The sequence below is a fragment of the Bos grunniens genome, chromosome 12 (genome assembly GCF_055505025.1).
Source record: "Bos grunniens cultivar Pamir isolate PY7600 chromosome 12, Bosgru_T2T1.0, whole genome shotgun sequence".
NCBI classification, from domain to species: domain Eukaryota; kingdom Metazoa; phylum Chordata; class Mammalia; order Artiodactyla; family Bovidae; genus Bos; species Bos grunniens.
This window is the reverse complement of record NC_141176.1, coordinates 31,370,123-31,396,039: the sequence shown is the minus strand read 5'-3', so window position 1 is coordinate 31,396,039 and position 25,917 is coordinate 31,370,123. Positions and strand designations below refer to the sequence as shown.

Below are 25,917 nucleotides of genomic sequence, written 5' to 3'. Positions count from 1 at the left end.
CTCTCTCACGCCCTTCTCCTCCTGCCCTCAGTCTTTCCCAGCATCAGGGTCTTTTCCCAAGAGTTGGTTCTTTGCAACAGGTGGTCAAAGTATTGGAGCTTCAGCTTCAGCATCAGTCCTTCCAATGAATATTCAGGGTTGATTTCTTTTAGGATTAACTGGTTGACCTCCTTGCAGTCCAAGGGACTCTCAAGCATCTTCTCCAGCACCACAGTTTGAAAGCATCAATTCTTTGACACTCAGCCTTTTTTATGAACCAATTCTCACTTCCGTACATGACTACTGGAAAAAACCATAGATTTGACTATATGAACCTTTGTCAGCAAAGTGATGTCTCTGCTTTTTAATGTCTTCATATGCTTTATGTCTTCCTTAGTAAATGTTTCATTCCACCAGGGCTTACATAGTATGGTCTCCCTCAGGCTCAGAGAAGGGTCTATTCAATGAGGTGAATGAATGAGTAAGTAAATGAATGAAAGAACAAAGAAAGTGAAGACAGAGAAAAGACAGGACCCAGGCATTGGCACGGGAATGGAAGAATAGATTTAATGGAGAAACAGACATAGAAAATAGACTTATGGACATGGGGAGAGGGGAGGAGAGGGTGAGATGTATGGAAAGAGTAACATGGAAACTTATATTACCATATGGAAAATAGATAGCCAATGGGAATTTGCTGTATGACTCAGAAAGCTCAAACAGGGGCTCTGTATCAACCTAGAGGGGTGGGATGAGGAGGGAGATGGGAGGGAGGTTCAAAAGGGAGGGGATATCTGTATACCTATGGTTGATTCATGTTGAGGTTTAACAGAAAACAAGAATATTCTCTAAAGCAATTATTCTTCAATTAAAAAATAAAATTAAAAACTTCATTAAGATAAAAAAAAATGTTTAATGGAAGAGCAGGTAGTGGCGTTTGGCCACCCGGTTGACTGGACACGCCCTGGTGCCAGGCAGCCCTGAATCTTACCAGCATGGTCTCTTATTTGGATGGTTGGTACCACCTGACTGTGAGCCACAGCTTTGGGGCAAGTGGACATGTCCAGAGCGCCACAGCAGTGGGGCCTGCATTCTGAGAAACACAGCTTTAGGTCACTCAAGGAAGACTCTTCCAACCCCATCTTGGTTTAAAAGTAAGTGTCTCTTCCCTCTGCTAACCTTCCAATCCATTTAGCTTTCTCCCTGTGCACCAGTGACTCCTTCACTCTGACAGGAAAATTGAGTAGCACTTCACAGAAATATGAAAACACTGTCAGCTCAGATTACCTCCACCTCACCTCATTCTGCGTGTTCCAACTTTTTGTGTATTTGATCTGGAAGTATATAACTGCTGGCTGAGCTGGTAATCAAACTGTATAACCAGGGACCTCTCGTTCCCTAGCTTTCTCCTCTCTCTCTCCTGCAGACAGTTTTAAAGCTATAGTACTCATACCACCACTTACTTTTTTTTTTTCTCAGAGAGTTGCTGACTTGAATTAAATGTCCCTTGTGATTTTTTTTTCCTGAAAGATGCCGAGTTCCGAGTATTCCCTAGCTCACAAGTAAAATGATTTTTGCCCACAGTGCACACTTGCCTTGGCAGAAGTCATTCCCAGGTAGATATTTCCAGACTGCAGCCACTGTAATCGCAGCCCACGTAGCTGGAGGCACGTGTAAGCTGAACTAGCTAAGGGAGCTGAGATGGAAGGACCCAGGAGAGTCAGCGATGGCAGATCAACCTTGGACTGTGTTTTTGAGACTAATCCTGGGGCTTTTCCATTTCAGAGGAGATTCTGCGGGATCCATGTTAGATGAGTTTCTATTAAGGTTGCTTGCAGATCCCTCTGGTCGATCTGTCAAATTGTCATAATCCTAGAGTTGAAATACTGTCTATTTTTACACAAAGGTTCTAAAACAATATTGGTTCTAAAATTTCTTTTGGTTCATTTGGGGTATTGTTCTCCAAAGGTTTTATATTTGTCTAGAAAATACAACCTAAGACTAATTAACACTGTCAGAAATAGACCAGATCAAAGACTTCTCTTAGGACCAAACTTCTGAAATCTCAGGATCTACCCTGTGGACTTGAAGACAGGAGAGCATGGTTCTATGGTTCATGGACTGTTTAACTCCAGTGTGAGACAGAGCTGTGTATCTGCTGTCAGCCAGAGTCTGTGGGTGGGGGCGTGGTTAGGAGGTCATGGGATCTGCAGGTGAGGGCAGGGTGATTTCTAGAAGATGGATCCAATGCTCCCGGGCCCAGCCGCTGGACAGCTGGGGTTCAGGAACAGTTTCCGGGCAGACTGTATTGAATTGTTGAACAAAGTTGGACTTTGGAGCCAGACCAGGCTTGATTTTGAATGCTGACTCTGCATTCATCATCTTTGTAATCTGTCTTGGTTCACATTACTTAGCCTGAGTTTCTGTTTTTGCAAAATGAACAGAAGATTGCACAGATTAAATGAGTTTGTCTTTGCCAATACTTAATAAAAGTTACTTGTCAGATTTAAGCCCTTGGCTGACGTTCACTTCTGTTTCTCCGAGGTCTGGGCAGTGACAGGGGAGGGGTTCTGAGTCTTCGCATCATATCAGGCAGTTAAGTCAGAGACAGAAGGTGCTTGCCGGGGCGTCCAAGACTCTGGGTTATGAAATGACAGGGCAGGGAGTCCAGGGGGGCTCAGTGACCAGCCGGCATGTGTCTCTGTGTCTGCCAGACAGTGACTTGGGCAGCAGGAGTCTGGTGGCCGACCCTGGGAAGTCTTGTCCCAGCATTGAAGCGGGGTGTACATCAGGGGATGGGGCTCGTGGGAGACATTTCAGCATGCTGCTCACACACGTCCCTTGATCTCGTTTATGTATAGAATTTGCGATTATTTAATATAAAAAATTTCCTCCTTGGAGTAGCCCAGGGGTTTGTGCCTTTTTGTGGCCTAACACTGCCAGAACTGTCCTTAGGGAAGGAGACCTTAGCAGACGTTGCATTTCATTCATATTTTAGGAAACGATTTATTCCACTTCTGCTTAAGCCCTAAGGCTGCAGGCGGGCCTGTTCTTTCCTTTCTGTGAACACAGGCTTAGGTGCCGTGCTCAGGGTGGCAAACAAAGCCGGTTCCAGTCACCATTCCCTGTGCCTACCTGGCCCAAAGCTACCGCCACTCAGTCAAGGTGAAGCTTTCTCAGAATTCTGTGCCCATGAGACACAAATTCTGACTAACGTAGAATCCAGATTTTGCTATTGATTGAAGTGCTTCTGCTTATAAGCATGTATTTAGGAATTGTAAGGGCCTTGCCTGGTGGCTCAGTGGTAAAGAATCCAGCTGCCAGTGCAGGAGACACAGGTTTGACGCCCAGGTTGGGAAGATCCCCTGGGGAAGGGAATGGCTACCTACTTCAGTTTTCTTGCCTGGGAAATCCCATGGACAGAGGAACCTGGTGGGCTACAGTCCATGGGGTCACAGCAGAGTCAGACACGACTGAGTGACTAAATAGCAACAACGACAACAAAAGCAAAAAGTGAAAGAGAACTCACGAGCTGACTATTGCTCAGATTGGGGTCGAGTGGGCGGGGGCATGTGCTGAACGTGGTCCAGTGCAGACGTGGGATGTTAAGCCCCTTGGAGATGCAGGGTGACCCCAGGGTTCACCTGTGGCTGGCTTGCAACTCATGGTTACCCAGCATAAGATATCGTCTTGGTTGGAGGATTGGTGAGGGAAGCCCCTGGAAAAAGGAGATGCAGAAGAGTTGAAACTCAAAACCACAAGCTTGGGATCACAGCTTCTTATAATCCAGGAGACAAACCTAGCTTCACTGCTTTAGACTCAGTGTGGAGGCAGCTGGCACTGTCTCTGGAGAATCTCCCTAAGGGAAGTGGTCAGCTGAAGCTTATGCTCACATCTCATGAAATGTGACGGCTTTACAGGGGTTATAAAGTTCATTTACTAGCCTGTTGATACTTTGCAAAAACCAGTTTGCATACCGTTTGCCCGAGTGATTTTATGATTGGTTTTTCAGTGCTTGCAATTTTATTTCATATAGATGATGGTCATACAGCAACTACCAGTCATAGCATTGCCCATAAAAATGAATGGAAATAGAGTTTTTGATTTTTGAACTTTTCTATCGGGAAGGACTTTGAGGAAAAGGATTGTGTTCATAAAGTAAGGAGCAAATGGCTTCAGAGGCCAGGACAAGGGAGACAATTTATTTAGTGTTTACTGCATATCAGATACTTTACACATGATTTCATGGTCCCTGCGGTACTTGCTCTTCTGAGGTCACAATTGAGGACGCAGGGGAAGAAAAATGAATGACTGTCCCAGGTGATCATGTTCTCAGTCAGGGCCTACCACAGGCTTCAGGGACCATGACATTCTCTCATCAGAGATGGACCGGCACAGCCAGAGCGAAGCAAAGGAGGACTGTCTTTATTTCATGTTGATTCATAAGTCCAATAATTATAGTACTTCAAAGAAACTGTTCCGTGCTTTCTAGAACCCTAGGAGTCTTCCAAGGAATGATGTAGTCTCCATTAAACCGTGATAATTTAAAGTGCTTGAAGTGTGTTACCATCTGTTTTCTATTGGAGTTTCCTCCAGACAATTTCAATTGAAAACAGTTGCTATTTATGTTATTGAGATACTTGTATTTGGACGTTAGTACAGCTCCCGGAAGTTCATGGTTTTGGATCAAGGCTCTGGGAATCAGGAAGATTTCTGTCCATTTTCCTAGTTCCTGATTGACAGAGATCAGGGTGATACTTACAGAAAGCAGAGGAGGTTCCATTACTCTACAGAAATTAAAGCATTGTTGAATATTGAAGGTACTTGTTCAGTATTTTAAAAATTTATTACTGGGTTTTCCAAGATAATCCTATTTAAGAAACATATAGTATTTTTAAAGTTAAGTAGGCCTATCTTGGCAAAAATAATAATAAATTTTATACATACTGAAAAAAAATATTCAATACTCAACAATGCTTTAATTTCTGTCGAGTAATGGAACCTCCTCTGCTTTAATTTAAATAGTTTTATGTGTATTTGTAAATTAAAGATTTTCCCATAAGTGTAAATCACATTGTCTTTGGAAATAACAATATATATAACAGATATCTAACTCAGACATGTGAAAAAAAGACAATTCCAATCAAATATTGACAAAAGTAAGAATTAATTTGAAGGAGAACAAGATTAGGTTCACATATTCATTCCTCCTTCTGTCTTTTTTATTTTTTGGTCAATTCCAGTCTCTCAATTTATCCCTCCTTCAGAATGGACTGGTTGGATCTCCTTGCAGTCCATTCTGAAGGAGATCAGCCCTGGGATTTCTTTGGAAGGAATGATGCTAAAGCTGAAACTCCAGTACTTTGGCCACCTCATGCGAAGAGTTGACTCATTGGAAAAGACTCTGATGCTGGGAGGGATTGGGGGCAGGAGGAGAAGGGGATGACAGAGGATGAGATGGCTGGATGGCATCACCGACTCAATGGACGTGGGTCTGAGTGAACTCCGGGAGTTGGTGATGGACCGGGAGGCTTGGTGTGCTGGGATTCATGGGGTCGTGGGGAGTTGGACATGACTGAGCGACTGAACTGAATTGAACTGAACTGAATTTATCCCTCCTTTCCCCTTTCCCTCTTGGTGACCGTAAGTTTGTCTTCCACATCTGTGATTCTATGTCTGTTTTGCAAATAAGTTCATTTGCACCATTTTTTTAGATTCCACACATGAGCAACATCATGTTTGTCTTTCTCTGTCTGTCTTTCTTCACTCAGTGTGACAGTCTCCATGAAGGTATTTTTATATAACTCTAGTTTATCTAAAGAAGTAACCAAAAGTTAACTATCAAGAACTATTAAAGAATTAGCTATCAAGCTAACTCAGCAGAATTTTAGATGTTATCAGTCTCATTTTCCACTAAGACAAGTTAAGTACTGTCTTCCGACTAAATCTTTCCGTCTTCCATTCAGCTAGAGCAGTGGTTCTCGCTGGGGATGGTTTTTGCCCCCGAGGGCATTTGACACTGTCTGGAGACATTTATTGTTCGTCATCCCAGTCATATTGGGGATGGGCAGGGAGAGAGAGTGCTCCCGGATCCGTGGACACTGCTGACCATCCTACGATCACAGGGCAGCCTCCACAGCAAAGACTTACCTGGTCCAAGACGTGGATGATACCCTGCTGGGAAACTCTGGGCTAAAGGGAGAGAATAATGAAGATGACACTGAAGAACAAAACCAATCCTGTGCTGAAAGAGAAATGAAAGGGGACGCACTTACCCTCTTGAACCCTGAAGGAAAAGAGAGAGTTTTCTAGCTCCCAGGAGGGCAGAGAAAATTCTTAAGAGTTCAAGGGATGAATATTTGGATTTACAAGTTGACAAACCACCTTAAGGCCAATAGGCTGTTCATTTGTGAAGAGGCTGTTCAGTTATTTCCCTTTAAGGTTTCATTTTCTCCAGAAGCTCCTGAGTAGAAAGGGTTCTTTTGGGAGATTGACATATATACATTACCATGTGTAAAATACATAGCTAGTGAGAACCTGCTCTATAGGGAGCTCACTCCATGTTCCGTGATAACCCAGATGGGTGGGATTTGGGCGTGAGGGTGACGGAGGTCCAACAAGTGGGGATATATGTGTAGATATAGCTGACTAGCTTTCTTATACAGCAGAAACTAACGCGATGCTGTAAAGCAATTACATTCCAATTAAAAACAAAAGATTATGAGAACCAGTAACAGACCAGGATAAGAAAGAAAGGGTTCTTCTTAAGAGTGTAAGAAATCATGGCTCGGGGAACAATTCTGACTTCTTTGCAGCAACCCCTGCCTTGTTTAAAAATATATGGAATGGAAGGTTGGGGCTCAGTTGCCATGATCCACTTTTCAGCATTTGACTTAGTTGAAAGACCCTGATGCTGGGGAAGACTGAAGGCAGGAGGAGAAGGGGACAACAGAGAATGAGATGAATGGCATCACTGACTCAATGGACATGAGTTTGAGCAAACTCCGGGAGACGGTGAGGAACAGGGAAGCCTGGTGTGCGCTAGTACATGGGGTCGCAAAGAGTCTGACACAACTGAGTGACTAACACACAACCCTCAGATGTTTTGGAACAATTAATTAAACAGGCCTACGACACAAAAAACAAACTATAGTAGAGCCCGAAATCCAAGTTATGGAAGTGGAACAACTAACCTTTCTTATTGGTCTGTTAATAAAAACTGGTAGGTAAGTCCTTGATCATTTCTATAATTTCTTGTACCATATTAATAACTTTAGCAGAATTTAAATTGAGTTCAAATCAGATGCTCTTATCTTTTAACAACTCCTATATTAAGCATATAATTAAAATGCTCCAGTTTAAATATTTTCCCCAAGGTTTTAACTCCTAAAAGATTCACACAGTGATGAACCAGAGTCTTCACGAGTGAGGGCTCAAGCTTTTAAGAACTTCAGGTAGGGAAAAGGGATTTATGATAACTGGTCTAATTGATATAAAAGAGGAATGGTAAGAGATTGCTTTTAATTACTCAAAAGTCTCTTGAAAAACCGTATTAGCCCTTGATCTTTTAAGTCACTAACCTGCATCAGTATTTGACCATGCTCTCTCCTTTGGGAATGTGACTTGGTAAATATTAAAGAGAATTTCTTAGATCAAAAGGAAACTTTCAGTCACTTATGTGCTGGGAGTTCACATGCCCTGGGCTGGGAGATGCTGGCTTTTACCCTCTGCGATTATATCTATGATCTTAAGAGAGATGGTCTGATCACCCCAACCTTTGCTCACTTTGATAACCAGCTTGGTCTCTCTTAGAGTCTGTTACTTAGCAGGAAATTGAGAGAAGATGTTATAGAGAAGATGGCATTTAATGAGGCTACGGAGGACGGGAAGGCTGGCCCATGTCTCAGGGTGTCACAGATGGGAGGGAATGGTACCACTCACACAGACCCACCCTGCCTTTACCATTCGTGTCCCTGCACTATGAACCTCACTTAACCAGTTGAGCTGCACCCATATTTCCCCAGTTCCTGAGCAAACTTAAGAAAGAAGACCCTCTTTGCTATATGTTAGGATGGATTCCAGGAAGGTTTTCCTGGAATGTCTGGGTGGGGAGTAAGAAGCGGGGACAGAGGTGTTTCTTGTTCTCTTCTGTGACAATTTAGTTGTGATCATTGTCAAAAGAAGGAAATTTGGGGGAAAAGAATGCCTAGCCCTGGGTCACTGTGCCAGCTACCGACTGAAGCCCTGGGAACCTGTGAAGGTAGAGGTGGCTGGCATCGTCGGCATCTGCTGCTTGCAGATATCATCTGCTTCCTTGATTGGTCTGGTGTGTCAGGGGAGAGATGTCTTGAGGGTATTTTCATAGGGCTTGCATGGAACAGGATTTCACAAAGCCAGGTGGCACATGGGACAGAGGGGGCTCTTGAAGAAATGACAGCTGATGAAACAGGGCTGCTTTTGATGATGTTGGTGCACACGCCGTGGATGACAGCTAACGTTTATTGAGTACCAGGCGTTTTACGAAGTGATGTGCGTTATCTCATTGAAGTCTCAGGCTAAGCTAACGACATAGGGTAAATAAATAAATAAACTATATCATTAAAGAGGCTGAATGAGTTAACATTTTAAGGAGAATGTTACTAGGAAGGTTCAAATCCAGTCTTGAGTTTGGGCAGAACCTGTGGAGTCCATGACTGTGCTACATGGTGCTCTTATTATTACTACTCTTAAGACTTGCTGTCAGGGCTCTGATGGAAGAGCTCAGGAAGAGGAACCCTGCAGCAGGAATCCAGAGAATTCCTGTGGACCTGGTGAACCCTCTTTGCCCCACACTGACCCACAGAACTGCATCCTGCCGCCTCATGGGGAGGCGGTGTAGGTGATGTCTCCTGGAACCACTTACTGGACTCCTGGAAGACTGTACTGAGGAAAATACGCAGGCCAGCCTTGGATTAGTGAGAAGTCAACACTTGTTCTGGGCTTCCCGGGTGGCTCAGTGTAAATAATTCACCTGCCAATGCAGGAGACATGGGTTTGATCTTTGGATCAGGGAGATTCCTTGGAGAAGGAAACTACAACTCTCTCCAGTATTCTTGCCTGGAGAATTCCATGGACAAGAGGAGCCTAGCGGGCCACAGGCCATGGGGTCATGAAGAGCGGACACGACTGAGAAACTAAAGAACAACAGCGACACACTTGCTCTAGGTGAGGTGGGAGGAGTGAGAGGCGTGCTGCGTGTTTTTCCTTCTTTCCTTAGGACTTCGGTTACTGGGGAGAGATGGATAAAGGAGCATGGTTCTTTAGAGGTACCTCTTCAGAGCTAGACCCCAGTCATTGTGTTGGAGAGACGTGAAGCCATGAGATATTGGTGGTTGGAAGAAAAACAAGAGGCAGTAGCCTGATGAGACTAATATGCTTTGAATGAGGCTCAGTGTTGGCTTAGTGGGCATAGGGTCAGTGTTGCCTTTACTGAGGGCTTAGATGTGTCCAATACTATTCTAAGCACTTTAAATATGTATAATAGTAACTCCTTTAAAGCAATAACTGTGATGATATCCACTGTTATCCTCCCTTTTACAGCTGAAGAAATGAAACATAGAGAGAGTGAACCTCTTGTCCAGGCTTTGAATCTAGGCCATCTTAACATTTAACTATTATCCTCTCAAACTTTATCAAACCCCGAGATGAATGCTTAAGATGAGACTGAAGCAAGAACTGAAATGATACAGAGTAAAAATAATAGGTAAACAGTACACTCTCAGGGAGAGGGGTGGGACGCTTGGGCAAAGGACCCAAAAACTGTTAAATTCTGATGTTTATTTTTCTGCATATTGTTTTAAAAATGTTTGAAAAGCACCTCACTACATCACAGCCAGTTGACACCTTTTAAACCACAAATTCCTCCCCCCCACCTTGGCCATGCTTAGTATGTCTGCGTTCATGGGAGCTGTTGAGGAAAGTGCGAAGCTTTTAGAGCATCTCCGGGCTCAGAAATGGAGAAAAGGAATTGGCTACGAAGGGAAGCACTGTCCCCATGGGATAGGTTTGCACTTAGTCCGTCCTTCATCCATACAGCAAGTACTTCTCCAGCACAGCCTTGTTGATAGTAGAACAGGAAGTCACAGTGCGGAATCCTGCCTGCCTGGAGTTTGCAGTTGAACTGTCAGAAAACTATGGTGGGACCAGATAGTGGAAGAATTAGAGTACCAGAAGGCTTCCCTGATGGCTCAGTTGGTAAAAAATCTGCCTGCAATGCAGGAGACCCGAGTTCAATTGCTGGGTCGGGAAGATCCACTGGAGAAAGGATAGGCTACCCATTTCAGTATTCTTAGGCTTCCCTTGTGGCTCAGCTGGTAAAGAATCTGCCCGCAATGCAGGAGACCCGAGTTCGATCCCTGGGTTGGGAAGATCCCCTGGAGAAGGGAAAGGCTACCCACTCCAGAATGCTTGCCTGGAGAATTCCATGGACACAGTCCATGGGGTTGCAAAGAGTCAGACATGACTGAGCGACTTTCATTTTCTCTTTGGAGTACCAGAAAGACAACTTTGGAATTTACTTGGAAAATCTGGTAGAAGTATAGGGAGGGGATGCACTGAACGAGGGAGCATTGAAGGGGGTGGGAGGGGAAGGGTAGGGCCCTACCACTGTGTCCCCAACAGGTGCTAAGGGACTGACGTGGGCAGACAAGGGGTATAAATCTGGAGTCTGTAACGGAAATGGAAGCACACTGCCTTGAATTGGTTGATAAAAGGGAGAGAGTCAGGAGGGTTCCGACACTTCAATTCTAAGTTTCAAGAGCAATGATGATCATTAATAATCAAAAAGATGGTCATACTGAGTTAAGTAAGTCAGAGAAGGATAAATATCAAATGACATCCCTTATGTGAGGAATCTAAAAAGACATGTTACAAATGAACTCCCTTAAAAAACAGAAAGAGACTCACAGACTTAGTGAACTTACGGCTGCTGGGGGGAGGATGGTGGGAAGGGATAGTTAGGGAGTTTGGAATGGACACGTGCACACTGCTATATTTAAAATGAATAACCAACAAGGACCTACTGTACACAGGGATCTGTGCTCAGTGTTATATGGCAGCCTGGATGGGAGAGGAGTTTGGGGGAGACTGGATACATGTATATGTATGGCTGAATCCCTTCACTATCCACCTGAAACTGTCATTGTTAATTGGTTTATGAAAGTGAAAGTCGCTCAGTCGTGTCCGAGTCTTTGCAACCCCATGGACTATACAGTTCATGGAATTCTTCAGGCCAGAAAACTGGAGTGGCTAGCCCTTCCCTTCTCCAGGGGATCTTCCCAACTCAGGGATCGAACTCAGGTCTCCCGCACTGCAGGCATATTCTTTACCAGCTGAGCCACAAGGGAGGCCCAAGAATACTGGATTGGGTAGCCTATCCTTTCTCCAGCAGATCTTCCCGACCCGGGAATTGAATTGGGGTCTCCTGCATGGCAGGCAATTCTTTACCAACTGAGCTGTCAGGGAAGCCCCTAATTGGTCTATATTCCAATACAAAATAAAAAGTTTAAATAAGTAAATAAAATGCTTGTTCCCTGGGGGGATGGCTTAGGTTGAGAAAACAAAGGTTAAAAAAATAATAGTAATAAAGGAGGGTGGGGGCTAGTGTGCAGCAGAGAGAAATGTTTACTTTAGACATTCCCTGTTGCCCAGCCTCTCCACTTAAAGTGATGTCCCCTCCTTCACCCTTGAGTTTCTCCTGCTCCTGTGTTTCTTTCATAACTGATGGCAGTTAGAGATGATCTTGTTTATCTGTACCTGTTTGGGTCTGGATGTCCTCCCACTGGAATGTAAGTGGTGTGAAGACAGGACCATGTCTGTCAGGCGCCCCCTGCCCAGGGCAGAGCCTGCCACAGAGTCTTGATCTTCTTCATTCAGACAAAGATACATCTTTGCTGAAATGATAAGCTAGCAGGTTTACCTTAGCACTTCAGTGAGAAATAAAGCATACACCTGAGTTAAAATATGTGGGAGGCAGGAAATAAAACATTCAGTTGGTACTTTAATAATTAAACTAAATTTTGCTGCCAAGTGATAAATATGGCTAAGTCAATGAAATATGCATCAGTGAAGCAATTGTGCAGCCAGAACATTATACAACTTGATTGCTTGGGATTGTTTAAAAAAATCAGTGAAGATTAATCATTATAATACAGATAAATACTCAGAATCAAAGAAAGATGTTTCTTCAAGTTTGGCTGTAATGCCTTCATGGTATTAATAACAGATTTGCTATTTTTGTACAGTCTTCCCAACCTCATTCTAGTCTAGTTGATGTTCATCTCTCAATCCATTCTTTTCTTCTTTTAAAGCTCAGCTTCAGCTATCCACATTCCCAGTAAGTGATGTAGGGATATGGATCGGAAACCCTGGCTGCAGTCATGGTCAGAATCATCCTTTGCAGCAGGTTGGGGGGACACACTCATCACTTTGTGGGGTGCTCTCAGGGCTCCTGTATATCTACCCTTCCTCCTTCTGGTGTCTCAGATCCTTCCAGGGACTTTTATTCTTGCAGTGCCGCCTTGTCTGGCCTGAATTTTCACACATCCTCCTCTGTCCATGGTGCAGGCCCACATCTACTCAGACTCATCATTCGTGCATGCTTATCCACTGCAGGAGACTCGGGCTGGTTGAGAATGGGATGGCTAGTTACACGCGTGGACCACTCCCACTGGCTGGGTCCTCAGGAGCATCTCTGGCTGACACAGCCATGGTTCATTTCCAGTTGCTTTCTCCTTTTATCGAGCAGTGGTTTGATATTGTCTGCATTGTTGTCAAATACTAGAGCAGTTACAGAATTCAGCAGCCCTTTGCAAATTCAGAGGACTTGTCATTTACTCAATAAAGTGTCTTTAAGTGCTGGTCAACTTCAGCTGGTTTTCAAAGAGGGGTATTCGCTACTGCCAACTGTCTCCCACAATAATGGACAAGAAGGGAGTTCAGTTTTATTTTATTATATTATCTTGTTTCATTTTATTTTTTTGGTAATTCAAGACTTCTCTCAAAGGGGAGTACAAAGCTTCCTTGACACTTCATACTTCAAACAGATGAATTACTTCCCAGCCTGGATAACAGCAGAATTTCCAAATTGAGATGTTCACTGAATTATAAATTTCATGTAAGAGAATAACACCGAGCACAAAAGGATTTGATAAAAGGGTATTTGAACTCTGATACAAAATATTCCCCTTCTTAAGAATATTTAATAAACTGTTAAATAAAAGATGCCATGTGAAAGATTTGATGTTCAACTTCCAGTGCAGTTTTCCGTAGGTAGATTATTCTGGCAGTATGTCAGCAGGAGGCTGAACATTAGCTAATTCCATGTGAATTTAGTGATGTTGAAATTTTTTCATGCCTCTGTTGGCCATCTATATATTTTCTTTGTAAAAATGTCTATTCGGCTCCTCTGTGTATTTTTAATAGGGTTGTTGAGTTGTATGAGTTCTTTAAATATTTTGGATATTAACTCATTATTGGATATATTACTTGCAAATATCTTCTCCCATTTGGTAGGTTGTCTCCTAATTTTATTGATGGTTTCCTTCACTGTGCAGAAGCTTTTTAGTTTGATATCATCTTGTTTGTTTATTTTTGCTTTTGTTTCCCTTCCCTGAAGAGACATTTGTGGATCGATACTGCTAAGACCGGGGTCACAGAGTGTGTACTGCCTGTGCTTTCTTCTAGGAGTTTCATGGTTTCAGGTCTTGTATTCAGGTCTTTAATACATTTTGACCTGATTTTTGTGTACTGTGTGGCAGTGGTCTGGTTTCATTTTTTCTGCTCCTGTGCTTACTTTTAAATCTGAAATTCAGGGTACAGTGTGCCCTGAGTGTCATCATCTTTGTACTGTTTGTGTGAATCAAATGTATTTCCTATCCCTGTCTTTCGTTGTTTTTGTTCAGTCCCCAAGTCATGTCTGACTCTTTGTGACCCCATGGACTGCAGCACGCCAGACTTCCTGGTCCTTTACCATCTCCAAGAGTTTGTTCAAACTCATATCCATTGAGTCATTGATGCCATCCAACCATCTCATCCTTTGTCACCACCTTCTCCTGCCCTCAATCTTTCCCAACATCAGGGTCTTTTCCAATAAGTTGACTTTTTGCATCACTTGGCCAAAAAATTAGAGCTTCAGCGTCAGTCCTTCCAGTGAATATTCAGGGTTGATTTCCTTTAGGATGGACTGGTCTGATCTCCTTGCAGTCCAAGGGACTCTCAAGAGTCTTCTCCAGCACCACAGTTCAGAAGCATCAATTCTTCGGCACTCAGCTTCTTTATGATCCAACTCTCACATCCGTACATGACTACTGGAAAAACCATAGCTTTGACAACATGGACCTTTGTTGGCAAAGTGATAGCCCTGTTTAGAACTATTTAAAACCTTACACAGGACCTTCAGAGAACTATAGGGCATAGGTTCTGTGTTAGGAAATAGCCATCTTTATTCTTCCTTCCTAAATACTGTTTTATTAAGAGACAAAACAGATTTCACTCATTTTAAACAGACTTTCAGGTCTTCAGAGGGAGGAAAGCAGCCATCTCTTACTCTGAGGGGTTGAATTAAACTCCTGAACATTTGAACACTAAAGCCATTTTAATAATATTATCATTTTGATGCAGGCCCTATCTGCATAGAATGTTAGGGCTATCCTTTTAAAATGATAGAAACAAAAACTTTAATCTTTGACTACAATTACATATATATCTTCCAGCTGTCAGTGTGTATTTTCCATGGTAGACAGTCACGTTCCTAACTGGATAGTTTTCATCCCAACAGGCAGTAATCTCAGTATATTCAGGCTTTCTATTTAATTTGGTAGATTAGTCTTTGCAGCTGTTACTCAGAGGTGCATTTAGAAGATTTATCCTTTTTTTTTTTTTATTCTTCCAATTTTATTTTATTTTTAAACTTTACATAATTGTATTAGTTTTGCCAAATATCAAAATGAATCCGCCACAGGTATACATGTGTTCCCCATCCCCAACCCTCCTCCCTCCTCTCTCCCCATACCATCCCTCTGGGCCGTCCCAGTGCACCAGCCCCAAGCATCCAGCATCATGCATCGAACCTGGACTGGCAACTCGTTTCCTACATGATATTTTACATGTTTCATTGCCATTCTCCCAAATCTTCCCACCCTCTCCCTCTCCCACAGAGTCCATAAGACTGTTCTATACATCAGTGTCTCTTTTGCTGTCTCGTACACCGGGTTATTGTTACCATCTTTCTAAATTCCATATATGTGCGTTAGTATACTGTATTTATGTTTTTCCTTCTGGCTTACTTCACTCTGTATAATAGGCTCCAGTTTCATCCACCTCATTAGAACTGATTCAAATGTATTCTTTTTAATGGCTGAGTAATACTCCATTGTGTATATGTACCACAGCTTTCTTATCCATTCATCTGCTGATGGACATCTAGGTTGCTTCCATGTCTTGGCTATTATAAACAGTGCTGCGATGAACATTGGGGTACACGTGTCTCTTTCCCTTCTGGTTTCCTCAGTGTGTATGCCCAGCAGTGGGGTTGCTGGATCATAAGGCAGTTCTATTTCCAGTTTTTTAAGGAATCTCCACACTGTTCTCCATAGTGGCTGTACTAGTTTGCATTCCCACCAACAGTGTAAGAGGGTTCCCTTTTCTCCACACCCTCTCCAGCATTTATTGCTTGTAGACTTTTGGATCGCAGCCATTCTGACTGGTGTGAAATGGTACCTCATAGTGGTTTTGATTTGCATTTCTCTGATAATGAGTGATGTTGAGCATCTTTTCATGTGTTTGTTAGCCATCTGTATGTCTTTTTTGGAGAAATGTCTATTTAGTTCTTTGGCCCATTTCTTGATTGGGTCGTTTATTTTTCTGGAGTTGAGCTGTAGGAGTTGCTTGTATATTTTTGAGATTAGTTGTTTGTCGGTTGCTTCATTTGCTATTATTTTCTCCCATTCTGAAGGCTGTCTTTTCACCTTGCTAATAGTTTCCTTTGATGTGCAGAAGCTTTTAAGGTTAATTAGGTCCCATTTGTTTATTTTTGCTTTTATTTCCAATATTCTGGGAGGTGGGTCATAGAGGATCCTGCTGTGATGTATGTCGGAGAGAAGATTTATCCTTTAATAGGAATAGATGGTGGTGTCATATATTGTCTTTAAGAGATTACACATATAGCCAGCATAGTAGGTTTAAAAATTTATAGAGGAGAAAAAATGGGCCACGACCATTCTGGCATTTAAATCTGACACAAATCCCAGTATGCCCTGTCTTCAGAGCAGCCCATCATAAAGAAGCTATTCTGTTGACACAGAGCCTGTTTCTATGTTGAATAGAAAACTGAAATGACCAATAGACATCTTCTGCCTTTGCAATAAACTGGGCTCTAATGCAGGGTCCTCTTAATTTGATGCTGTTGCTGCTGTTTAGTCATTCAGTCGTGTCTGACTCTTTGCAACCCCATGGACTATAGCCTGCCAGGCTCCTCTGTCCTTGGGATTTTCCAGGCAAGAATCCTGGAGTGGGTTGCCATTTCCTTTTCCAGGGGATCTTCAGACCTAGGGATGGAATTTGCATCTCCTGCATTGACAGGCAGGTTCTTTACAACTGAGCCACTAGGGTAGCCCCCTTAGTTTGATGAGGCCTCGGCTTGTCAGATCAAAAGCTTCGTGAATTTCAAGGGGATTCTCTGCCTGCATGCTTCTCACCCATCTCCCTTTATCCCAAGGCCCTTATTCTGAAGATGAAATGAGTGGGTTTCAGGGAGCCCTGAATCCTCTTCTGGACCAGCGGCGTACGTGTGTGTGTCCTTACTCTCATCTCCTCTGGGACACTTACATTGGTTTTCAGAAAAGTGTTGCTCATCCTCTGACAGTTATAAAATGAATGCTTATCATATGTGTGTACAGCTTGTTGTTTAGTTGTTCAGTCATGTCCGACTCTTTTGTGATCCTATGGACTATCACCCACAAGGCTCCTCTCTCCATGGGATTTTCCAGGCAAGAATACTAGAGTGGGTTGCCATTTCCTTCTCCAGGGACTCTTCCTGACCCAGGGATCAAACCTGTGTCTCCTGCATTGGCAGGTGGGTTCTTTACCACTGAACCATCTGGGAAGCCTGTGTATGCAGCTGCACATCCAGAAAAGCAAATTGTGTGTGCATGCGTGTGCGTATGTGTGTGTGTGTGTGTGTAAAATCTTCAGTGGAGCGAAGCTGTTCTTGGCTTTGGTGGAGCCTGTGGCGTGTGGGTTTGGAGGACAGACTTCCCTGCAGTGACTGAAGGCAACCTCTTTTTCCACATCTCATCCCAGAGAAATGCTTTTCAAGGCCACTCATCAGGAGTTGGGTCAAGTTCTGATGCAGGTGGAGGCTTCAGGGATAGATAGGTGGTGGTGACCAGCAAGGGGGTCTACCCGTTTTTCATGACACTGTCATTAACGCACAGTCTGCCTCCTGCAGGTTCATCCTTTGGAACTGAAGACCAGCCACCTCTAAAGGCAGCTCTCCCTGCCAAAGACACACCCAAGGGGGCTGGCCGGGCAGCCCCTCCAGTTTCCTCCAGCGCGACCACACCCCGCAGGAGTTTGCTTCCGGCACCGAAATCCACATCCACACCGGCTGGTAAGACTCATGCTGCAGAGAAACTGCAGTGGAGAGCTTTTTCTGAGAGCCTCTGGGTACATCAGCTGTTTAGACGGGATGACAGATGTCTTTCCGGTGGCTTTTAATATTAGTGGTAATAATAGTACCACGATTCTCAAGGCACTTTCATCTATTCCTGTGTTTAAATTCTTAAAACTCCTTCTTACTCCTCCTAGTGACTGGTAACCCATCAAATCACAGATTCCAGTGCCAAAAAAAAAAAAAGGGTCAAGCTCATTTAGGCTCATTTTGCTTAGGGAAGCAGGTGCTGATGAAATCTATCACTGGAAGGATGGTGGGAGCTAGCTACAGACTCTGCAACCCGGGAGTGATCACATGGTCCCTGGGGGAACACTGCTGCCTCAACAGGGATGTAGGGGTTCTGTCCCCCTGCACATTCCAGGCTAGTTCCATCCAGGCCGGGATGCAGGGATCAGCAGCTATGGCAGAAGGCTGGCTCCAGAGTCATGTTGTGCTTGCTGTGTCCAGGCCAGCAAAGCCAATGCCCCTCCTGACCTGGGAAGCTAGTGACAGACGCAGGGGACTCAACTGATGTAAAGGTGTGACACGTGAAGGTGCTTGTCAGCAGCTGAAGCTGCTGGATGTGGCCCCCGCCTGCCTTCTCCTCCCGTGTCTCACGCATGCGTGTTTGCCTTCAGGATGTCCAAGCATCCAGCATGTGGCTTAGCCTCATCTTCTGCACTATGTGTAGGAAGATACTGAGAGTGAGGGAGCCTGGGTCTTGAGCCTGAATCCACGTTAGATGGTTCACCTCTGACGGTGTTCATTCCTCCGTGTTATTCTTCTATGCTCCTGTGCTCATGTACCAGCGATATGTACACATAGATGGGCCTGGTTCCTAAAAGTAAACTTGCATTGTACCTTTTTTTTTTTGATGTGGACCATTTTTAAAGTCTTTATTGAATGTGTTGCAATACTACTTATGTTTTATGTTTTGTTTGTTTGGTTTTTTTTGGCCAAGAGGCATATGGGATCTTAGCTTCCTGACCAGGGATCAAACCCACATCCCCTGCTTTAGAAGGCGGAGTCTTAACCACCAGACCACCAGGGAAGTCCTATACATTTTTCTACATGTCACTTTCCTTACTGAAGGCACGTCATAGAGCTGCCCTCAAAGTCAGTGCATGGCTGTTTTCCACTGGTTGCCTAGTGTGGCTATACCATGATCTATTCAGACATTCCCGTACCGGCAGGCATTCACTTTGTAACTGGCATTTGCCACTATTAACTGATGCTTCGGTACATGTCCTTGAACAGGTGACATTCTTTCTACAAGATTGATCCCCAGGAGTGGGATGGCTGTGCTTGATGTGTTAATGGATATGACTGGATTCCTTTTCAAAGGCTTCATTTCCACCCATATCGCTGATAAGAATAGATACTTATCATTTAAAAAAAAAAGTGTCCATTTAATGGGAGTGAAATTATATTTCAGTGTTATTTTAATTTGCATTTCCCTGATCACTTCAATGGAGCATCACCTCATAATCCCCTCTCAGTTCAGTTTAGTTCAGTCGCTCAGTCGTGTCCGACTCTTTGCGACCCCATGAATCGCAGCACGCCAGGCCTCCCTGTCCATCACCATCTCCCGGAGTTCACCCAGACTCACGTCCATCGAGTTAGTGATGCCATCCAGACATCTCATCCTCCGTCGTTTCCTTCTCCTCCTGCCCCCACTCCCTCCCAGCTGGGGACATGTAAATTGACCTGTTTGGTTTTTTCTTCCTCAGTGGAGGGAAAGCTCCCGGGGACAGTGATCTTGTCCCATTTATTTAGCCCAGTATCCCTGATCCTGCAGTCGCCTCAGTGACTAACTCCCAGTGGCTACTTAGCATCTATTCGTTAACAGTCGGATGAATCAACGAATCAGTGAATGAATGTCACACGACCTATGACTCTCTTTTAGTTCCAGTTTCTTAACATGTTTGGTTTGGGTTTAAATAGAAAATAAGTAGACAAGCCTACAGTGAGTTAAAATACAGTTGTTGAATAAATCCTGTAGACCTGTGTTTATCAAATTTTAGTGCCTCAAAACTACCTGTAGAGCTTGTTAGAAAAGATTACTGGCTCTCGTCCTGAGTGACTTATTCAGTGGGTCTGGGGTGAAGCCTCAGAAATTGCATTTCTAGTAAATTCCTGGGCTTCCCAGGTGGCTCAGTGGTAAAGAATCTGCCTGCCAATGTTCAATCCCTGGGTCAGGAAGATCCTCTGGAGAAGGAAATGGCACCCACTCCAATATCCTTGCCTGGGAAATCCCACGGACAGAGGAGCCTGGTGGGCTACAGTCCATGGGGTCACAAAGAGCGCACAACTGAGCACATAGCACATAACTTAATACACATAAGGCTCTGCATTTGATTTTCCAAAGACATAAAACTTCTTATACATTTTCCCATTATTGACAAGGAGGAGGTGTTAAGGTGTTTAGAACAAGAGTTAATTACCACCATTTGCTAGATGGAGGACCCCACCCCAGCCTCTGTGTAAACCCTTGGCTGTGGCCCCTGTGAAATGGACTCATCTGGGGAAAGTGTGGATTGGGAAAATAGAGCAGAAGATGAGAGATTTCAGGACATTATCTTCTAACTTTCATCTCGCTCCAACACCTAATTTAATAACAATTTAAAAATTATGATTAAAAGATACATTTTATTACTGAATTTTAACTTTGCATTTATCCTATAGGTATGAATTTTTCATTTAAATAAAATGTAGTTCCTAATACCAAATCAGCTTTCCCATTGCCTTGTTCTGTCATCAGGCTAATTAAAAAGCAGAAGGCAGGCATGCAAATTACAGTTAAATTCCAAATAATTGGGTTTCTTGGGACTGTAGGGTATTTGGGTTATTCTAATTACTTGGGTAACACCAACCCTTGTTTTAACTCATGCTGGTATTTCTAAACTGTGATGTGTCACTTCTTTCCCTTGGTGATTCCAGGCTAATGATGGCAAGCTCTTGTGTCTTTGGGTCAACTGTTCAATTACTGTCATCCATGTCTTCAAATGCAACATGTACCCACAATAGAACATGCCCGGGGAATGCTTGGGCTGTTTCTTTTAACCTAGATTTCTGATGTGAGTTTTTTCCTGTGAGTAACTTTTTTCTGGTTTGTTTATTCAGGAAACATTTTAAACACTTGCTTTAAGCCATAGGTGACTTAGATTCAAGAATAATTAGAACAGTCACAATAAGGTAAACAGAATTGTACACTAATAATTAGAGTGTCCCTTGGACAGCAAGGAGATTAAACAAGTCAATCCTAAAGGAAGTCAACCTTGAATATTCACTGGAAGGACTGATGCTGAAGCTGAAGTGTTTGGCCACCTGGTGCAAAGAACGGACTCATCTGAGAAGACCCTGATGCTGGGAAAGATTGAAAGCTGGAGAAGAAGGGGATGACAGAGGATGAGATGGTCGGATGGCATCACTGACTCAGTTGACATGAGTTTGGGCAAACTCGGGGAAATAGTGAAGCACAGGGAAGCCTGGTGTGCTGATGTCCATGGGGTCAGAGAGTTGGACACAACTGAGTGACTGAACAACAACAATTAGAGTGAGAACAAGAGATCTGTAATCTTATCAGCTGGCTGTCAGTTAATTCTAGCAGACCAGGAAGTCATTGTAAGATGGATTAAGAGGGACTTCCCTGGTGGTCCAGTGGCTAAGATTCTGTGCTCCGAGTGCAGGGCCCAGGTTCTGTCCCTGGTCAAGGCACTAGGTCCCACATGCCACAGCTAAAGATCCTGTGTGCTGCAGTTAGACTCGTTGCAGCTGAAATAAAGCAATATTTTTTTTAAAAGATGGGTTAAGAAACAAATGACCCAAAAAAGTTTAAATTAAATATAATAGACTTTTAAAATCACTTAATCACTTTCTCTTTATTTGTTTAATCATTTTCTAATTTGTTTATTTTGTAATCACTTTCTGATTTCAGCAAAGATACAAGGTAGCATGCAGTAAACGGCCCAGAGGATTAAAAATCCAAGTAATAAAAAAGAGAAGAGCCTGATAAAACTGGATTCAGAGCTTCCTGGCTGCAAGAGCAAAAGAAAAAGCATAATTAGGGGGGAAAAAAATAGAGTGTGGCACTTTATCAGAAGAGAGAACTTGTTTTTTAGCACAAACGTGTATGTACGATTTTAATTTTGTGAATTTTTAAAAAATTACGTTGAACAACATAATGGACAACTTTAATAGTATATTTTTAAGCATATCTTTTCTGATAATAAAATAATTGAAATAGTTTAAAATTTGGGAATAGGGAAGGCCTTCCTGAACATGATATAAAACCTGGAAACCTTTAAAAAAAAAGATTTAACTACATACAAATTTTAAATTGTCTGCAATAATGAACATCATAGAATTAAGAAGGTTGATAGACTGAATGAAAATGCTGCAACAAAGTTTTAATATGAAAATCAATAGAAAAAATACAACTTAATTTGAAAAAATAGGTAAAATATATGAATGGGTGACTTAGACAATAGAAGAACAAAGTGGTCAGTGGCCATAAATATATGAAAAGATATTCAAATTCACTTAAAACCTATATACCTAACCTCTGTGCTGTGTTGCTTAGGCATTCTTACTCAGATGGAAGCCAGTTAATTACATTTTATTGAAATAACTGTCATTGAAAAATAAAGGTTGAGATTGAGTCTTCCTTTTTTTAAATTAACTTATTTTAATTGGAAGTTAATTACTTTACAATATTGTGATGGATTTTGCCATACATCGGTATGAATCAGCCATAGATATACATGTGTCCACCACATCCTGAACCCCCCCCACCTCCCTCCCCACCCCATCACTCCGGGTTGTCCCACAGCACGGGCTTTGGGTGCCCTGCATCATTCATCAAACTCCCGCTGGCTCGTAGTGTATATGTTTCAATGCTCTTCTCTCAAATCATCCCACCCTCTCCTTCTCCCACTAAGTCCAAAAGTCTGTTCCTTACATCCGTGTCTCCTTTGCTGCCTTGCACATAGGATCGTCGGTCTCATCTTCCTAGATTCCATATATATGTGTTAGTATTCATCTTTCTCTTTCTGACTTACTGTACTCTGTATAATAGGCTTTAGGTTCATCCACCGCCTTAGAACTGAGCGAGTGAGTCTTCTTTCTGGGACAATGCTAGTTATGCACACACTGCACCCTGATCCCCTACAATCCATTCTGGATTCTGTCCACGTCCCTTCTTTCCCTGGGCTTTCAGTCACAGGCTGAGAACTAATAACACTGTACTGAGCAAGATCTACTCCCAGAATATCATCTTCCTATAAGTTAATAAAGATCTTAGCTTCTTTGACATCAGTATGATGACAAAGGAAACTGTCATGGATTTAGTGCTAATGGTTAAAAAAAAAAAAAGTATGGAACACCCTCTCCATTGCTATATAGAGAGAAGAATTTTAGAAACTTAACCTTAGTCTTTTAGTGACTCTTTGTCTCTGAATTTTCATGAAAAGCTGTTCTGTTGTTCGTATGTCAAATACAACATCTCACCAGGATGTTGATCTATGTAATTTTGCACAAATATTCAGGCTTTACCCATTGACTTTCCTAACTGGTCTGCAGTTGTTGTAGCAAAGGGGAGAATATTTTCAGTTGAAGTGTTGATCTGATGATAGGATACTGCTTGGTCAATATGCCTTCTGATTGTGTCATGTTGACACGATGTATTATGGAAAATAAAATTCCTTTATTCAGACTCAGCTATATAGAAGGATTTCGTATGGCTATACAGAGAATGAACAGCTGATGTCTTATTGTTTCGGTTTCTCTCCCCCTAAGGAAAAAATTCTCTGGGAATAGTGAGGCTGTTGCTTTGTGGGTACAGAAGCTCCACTTGTATCACAAAAATTATTTTACTTCTTTAAAAGCAGGTTATTATTTCTGTATTAAAATCACAGATGTAGGTGTTTTTTGGCGTGTGTGTGTGCTCGCTCAGTTGCGTCCGACTCTTTGCAGCCCCATGGACTATAGCCCACCAGGTTCCTCTGTCCATAGAGTTTTCCAGGCAAGAATACTGGAGTGGATTGCCATTTCCTCCTCCGGGGGATCTCCCCAACACAGGGATTGAACCTGCATCTCTTGCATCTCCTGCATTGGCAGGCAGGTTCTTCACCACTGCATCACCTGAGAATTCCTATTTCTGGGTATACTATAGCCTTCCCTGGTGGCTCAAATGGTAAAGAATCTGCTTGTAATACAGGAGACCCGGATTTGATCCCTGAGTCGGGAAGATCCCCTGGAGAAGGGAATGGCAACCCACTCTAGTATTCTTGCTTGGAGAATTCCATGGGCAGAGGAGCCTGGTGAGCTACAGTCCATAGAGTTGCAAAGAGTTAGACACGACTGACAGACTAACACTTTCTTCTTTCTTCATAGTGTAAAAATACCAGTAGCGTGTCTGCACCGTCAGAATGTGTTTACCGAGCACTTGGATGTTCTGGGTTCTGTAAACAGCCTGCTCTAACATGTCTCCTCACCCTCCCTCCAGTCTGGCCAAGCATCATCTCCCCTCTCTGGGCACATCTAAATAAAGAGACTCAGTAAGAACTTGCTGAAACAAAATATGCAACTTTAGGACAAGACAGGACAGGTAAAGGGCTCACTTTGCCATGGGCATCTTGGATCTGGATGTTGGGGACTTGTTCTCACCATAGCAGGTGACGTATGCTCCTTTAATGGAAACGACTCTGAGAGGCAGTTCTGACGGTGAGAGAGTCATGGCACCGCACAGTGTGGAAGCCCATGCTGACCCAGGCGTGGGACCTGCAGGGGACAAGCCCAGAGCAATTAGGTTGCACTGGGCTCTTCAGTACAGGGGGTGTTATCACTTGGTGTTGGCTGTGTTCTCCCTGAGACGGGGTCCCCATGGTTCCCCCAGCTTTAGCTCATCAGTCCTCGTGAAGCCAACAGAGGGACCTGCAATGGCTTGGGGGTGGAGGTGTTTACAGGAGAGTAGAAGTGTTAGAAAGAACATTAGTGGGAGAAAAATTAAGGTGATACATTTGAGGCCTGTTCCTTTGCATGAGGTCCCAGAGATAGGAAAATATGGCGGGATGATGGATGGAGTGACTATCCATTGCATGGTTCAGAGGGTGATGTTTGTGGGTGTCTTGGAAGGCCTGTTTGCTGTTCTTTCTGGCCAGCAGTGGGTGGAGAGCTTCCTCCCCACCAGGCCAGAAGGCTCTGGGAGTCCCATGCTATGACCCCAGAGTCCAGCTCAGTCACTCTGGGCCGGGCAAAGTCAGGGGAGGTGTGGATGGGCTTCCATTCATTCCATGGAGGTTTCGAGAGCACCTTCTCTGAGTTGAGCTCTGTGTTGGATGCTGGGGGACATCACGTGAATGGGACAGACACAGTCCTTGTTTCTATAGGGCTGCTGGTGTCACAGGAGAAAAAAGCATAAAACTCACACTTACACACGTATTTAATTATGGTTATGCTGAGAGTAACAGGCTTCCCCAGTGGCTCAGCAGTAAAAAATGTATGCAGGAGACTTGGGTTCGATCCCTGGGTTGGGTTGATTCCCTGGAGTGGGAAATGGCAACCCACTTGGGTGTTTTTGCCTGGGAAATCCCTTGGACAGAGGAGCTTGAAGGGCTGTAGTCCACGGGGTCTCAAAGAGTTGGACAGGGCTGGGTGGACACACACCCACGCTGAGTGTACGGTGGAGGCGTATTTAACAGACCTAACACAGTGTGCAAAAAGCATGCAGGAGAGACCTAACCGGTCAGTCCGAGTTGCCAGGCGGCAGGAGTGGGGATGGCGTTCTGTGCAGGTGACCATGTAGATCCCCTCTTTGTAAATATTAGAGGTTCCCAGGTCTCCCTCCCCACTGAAAGTCTTGAACCTAGGCTGCTGACCACTAGATGGCTTGTTAATTTGAAAACGTGCAGCCTCCTCTCCCCTTTCAACCCTTTTGTGGAAGAACTGGAAAGCTGGTAAAAAGACAGGGTCAAAAATAAAAAAGTACAGAAAATGTACAGCTGCTTCCTCAGTCACTGCTTTTACTGGTGGGTCCCCTCTTCATCATCACACAAGCATTGCCCCTTAGGTGGTTCATTGGGACAGTTTGATTTTGTGTGTGGACACTTGAGTTTAAAGCTCTGATAACCTCATCCTCTGGGCACTTTAGTGGCCTCGAGGGCTGTTTAAAAATTATCATCGAAGTGTCACAGAATGATCCAGGTAAGGGACAAGATATATTTCTCTTAATCTGCCGTTTCTTTCATGGA

The 25,917-nt window shown here is 43.5% G+C and overlaps 1 protein-coding gene across 4 annotated transcripts in view; it reads left to right on the top strand.

Moving 5' to 3' along the window:
* Positions 1-25,917, top strand: part of MTUS2 (microtubule associated scaffold protein 2) — a 394,983-nt gene that overhangs the window by 230,843 nt on the left and 138,223 nt on the right. For all 4 annotated transcript variants that reach the window (XM_086328484.1, XM_086328483.1, XM_086328486.1 and 1 more), the window contains one exon: positions 17,465-17,626. In XM_086328484.1, the coding sequence (XP_086184610.1) occupies positions 17,465-17,626 (162 nt within the window). The remainder of the gene's footprint in view (positions 1-17,464; positions 17,627-25,917) is intronic.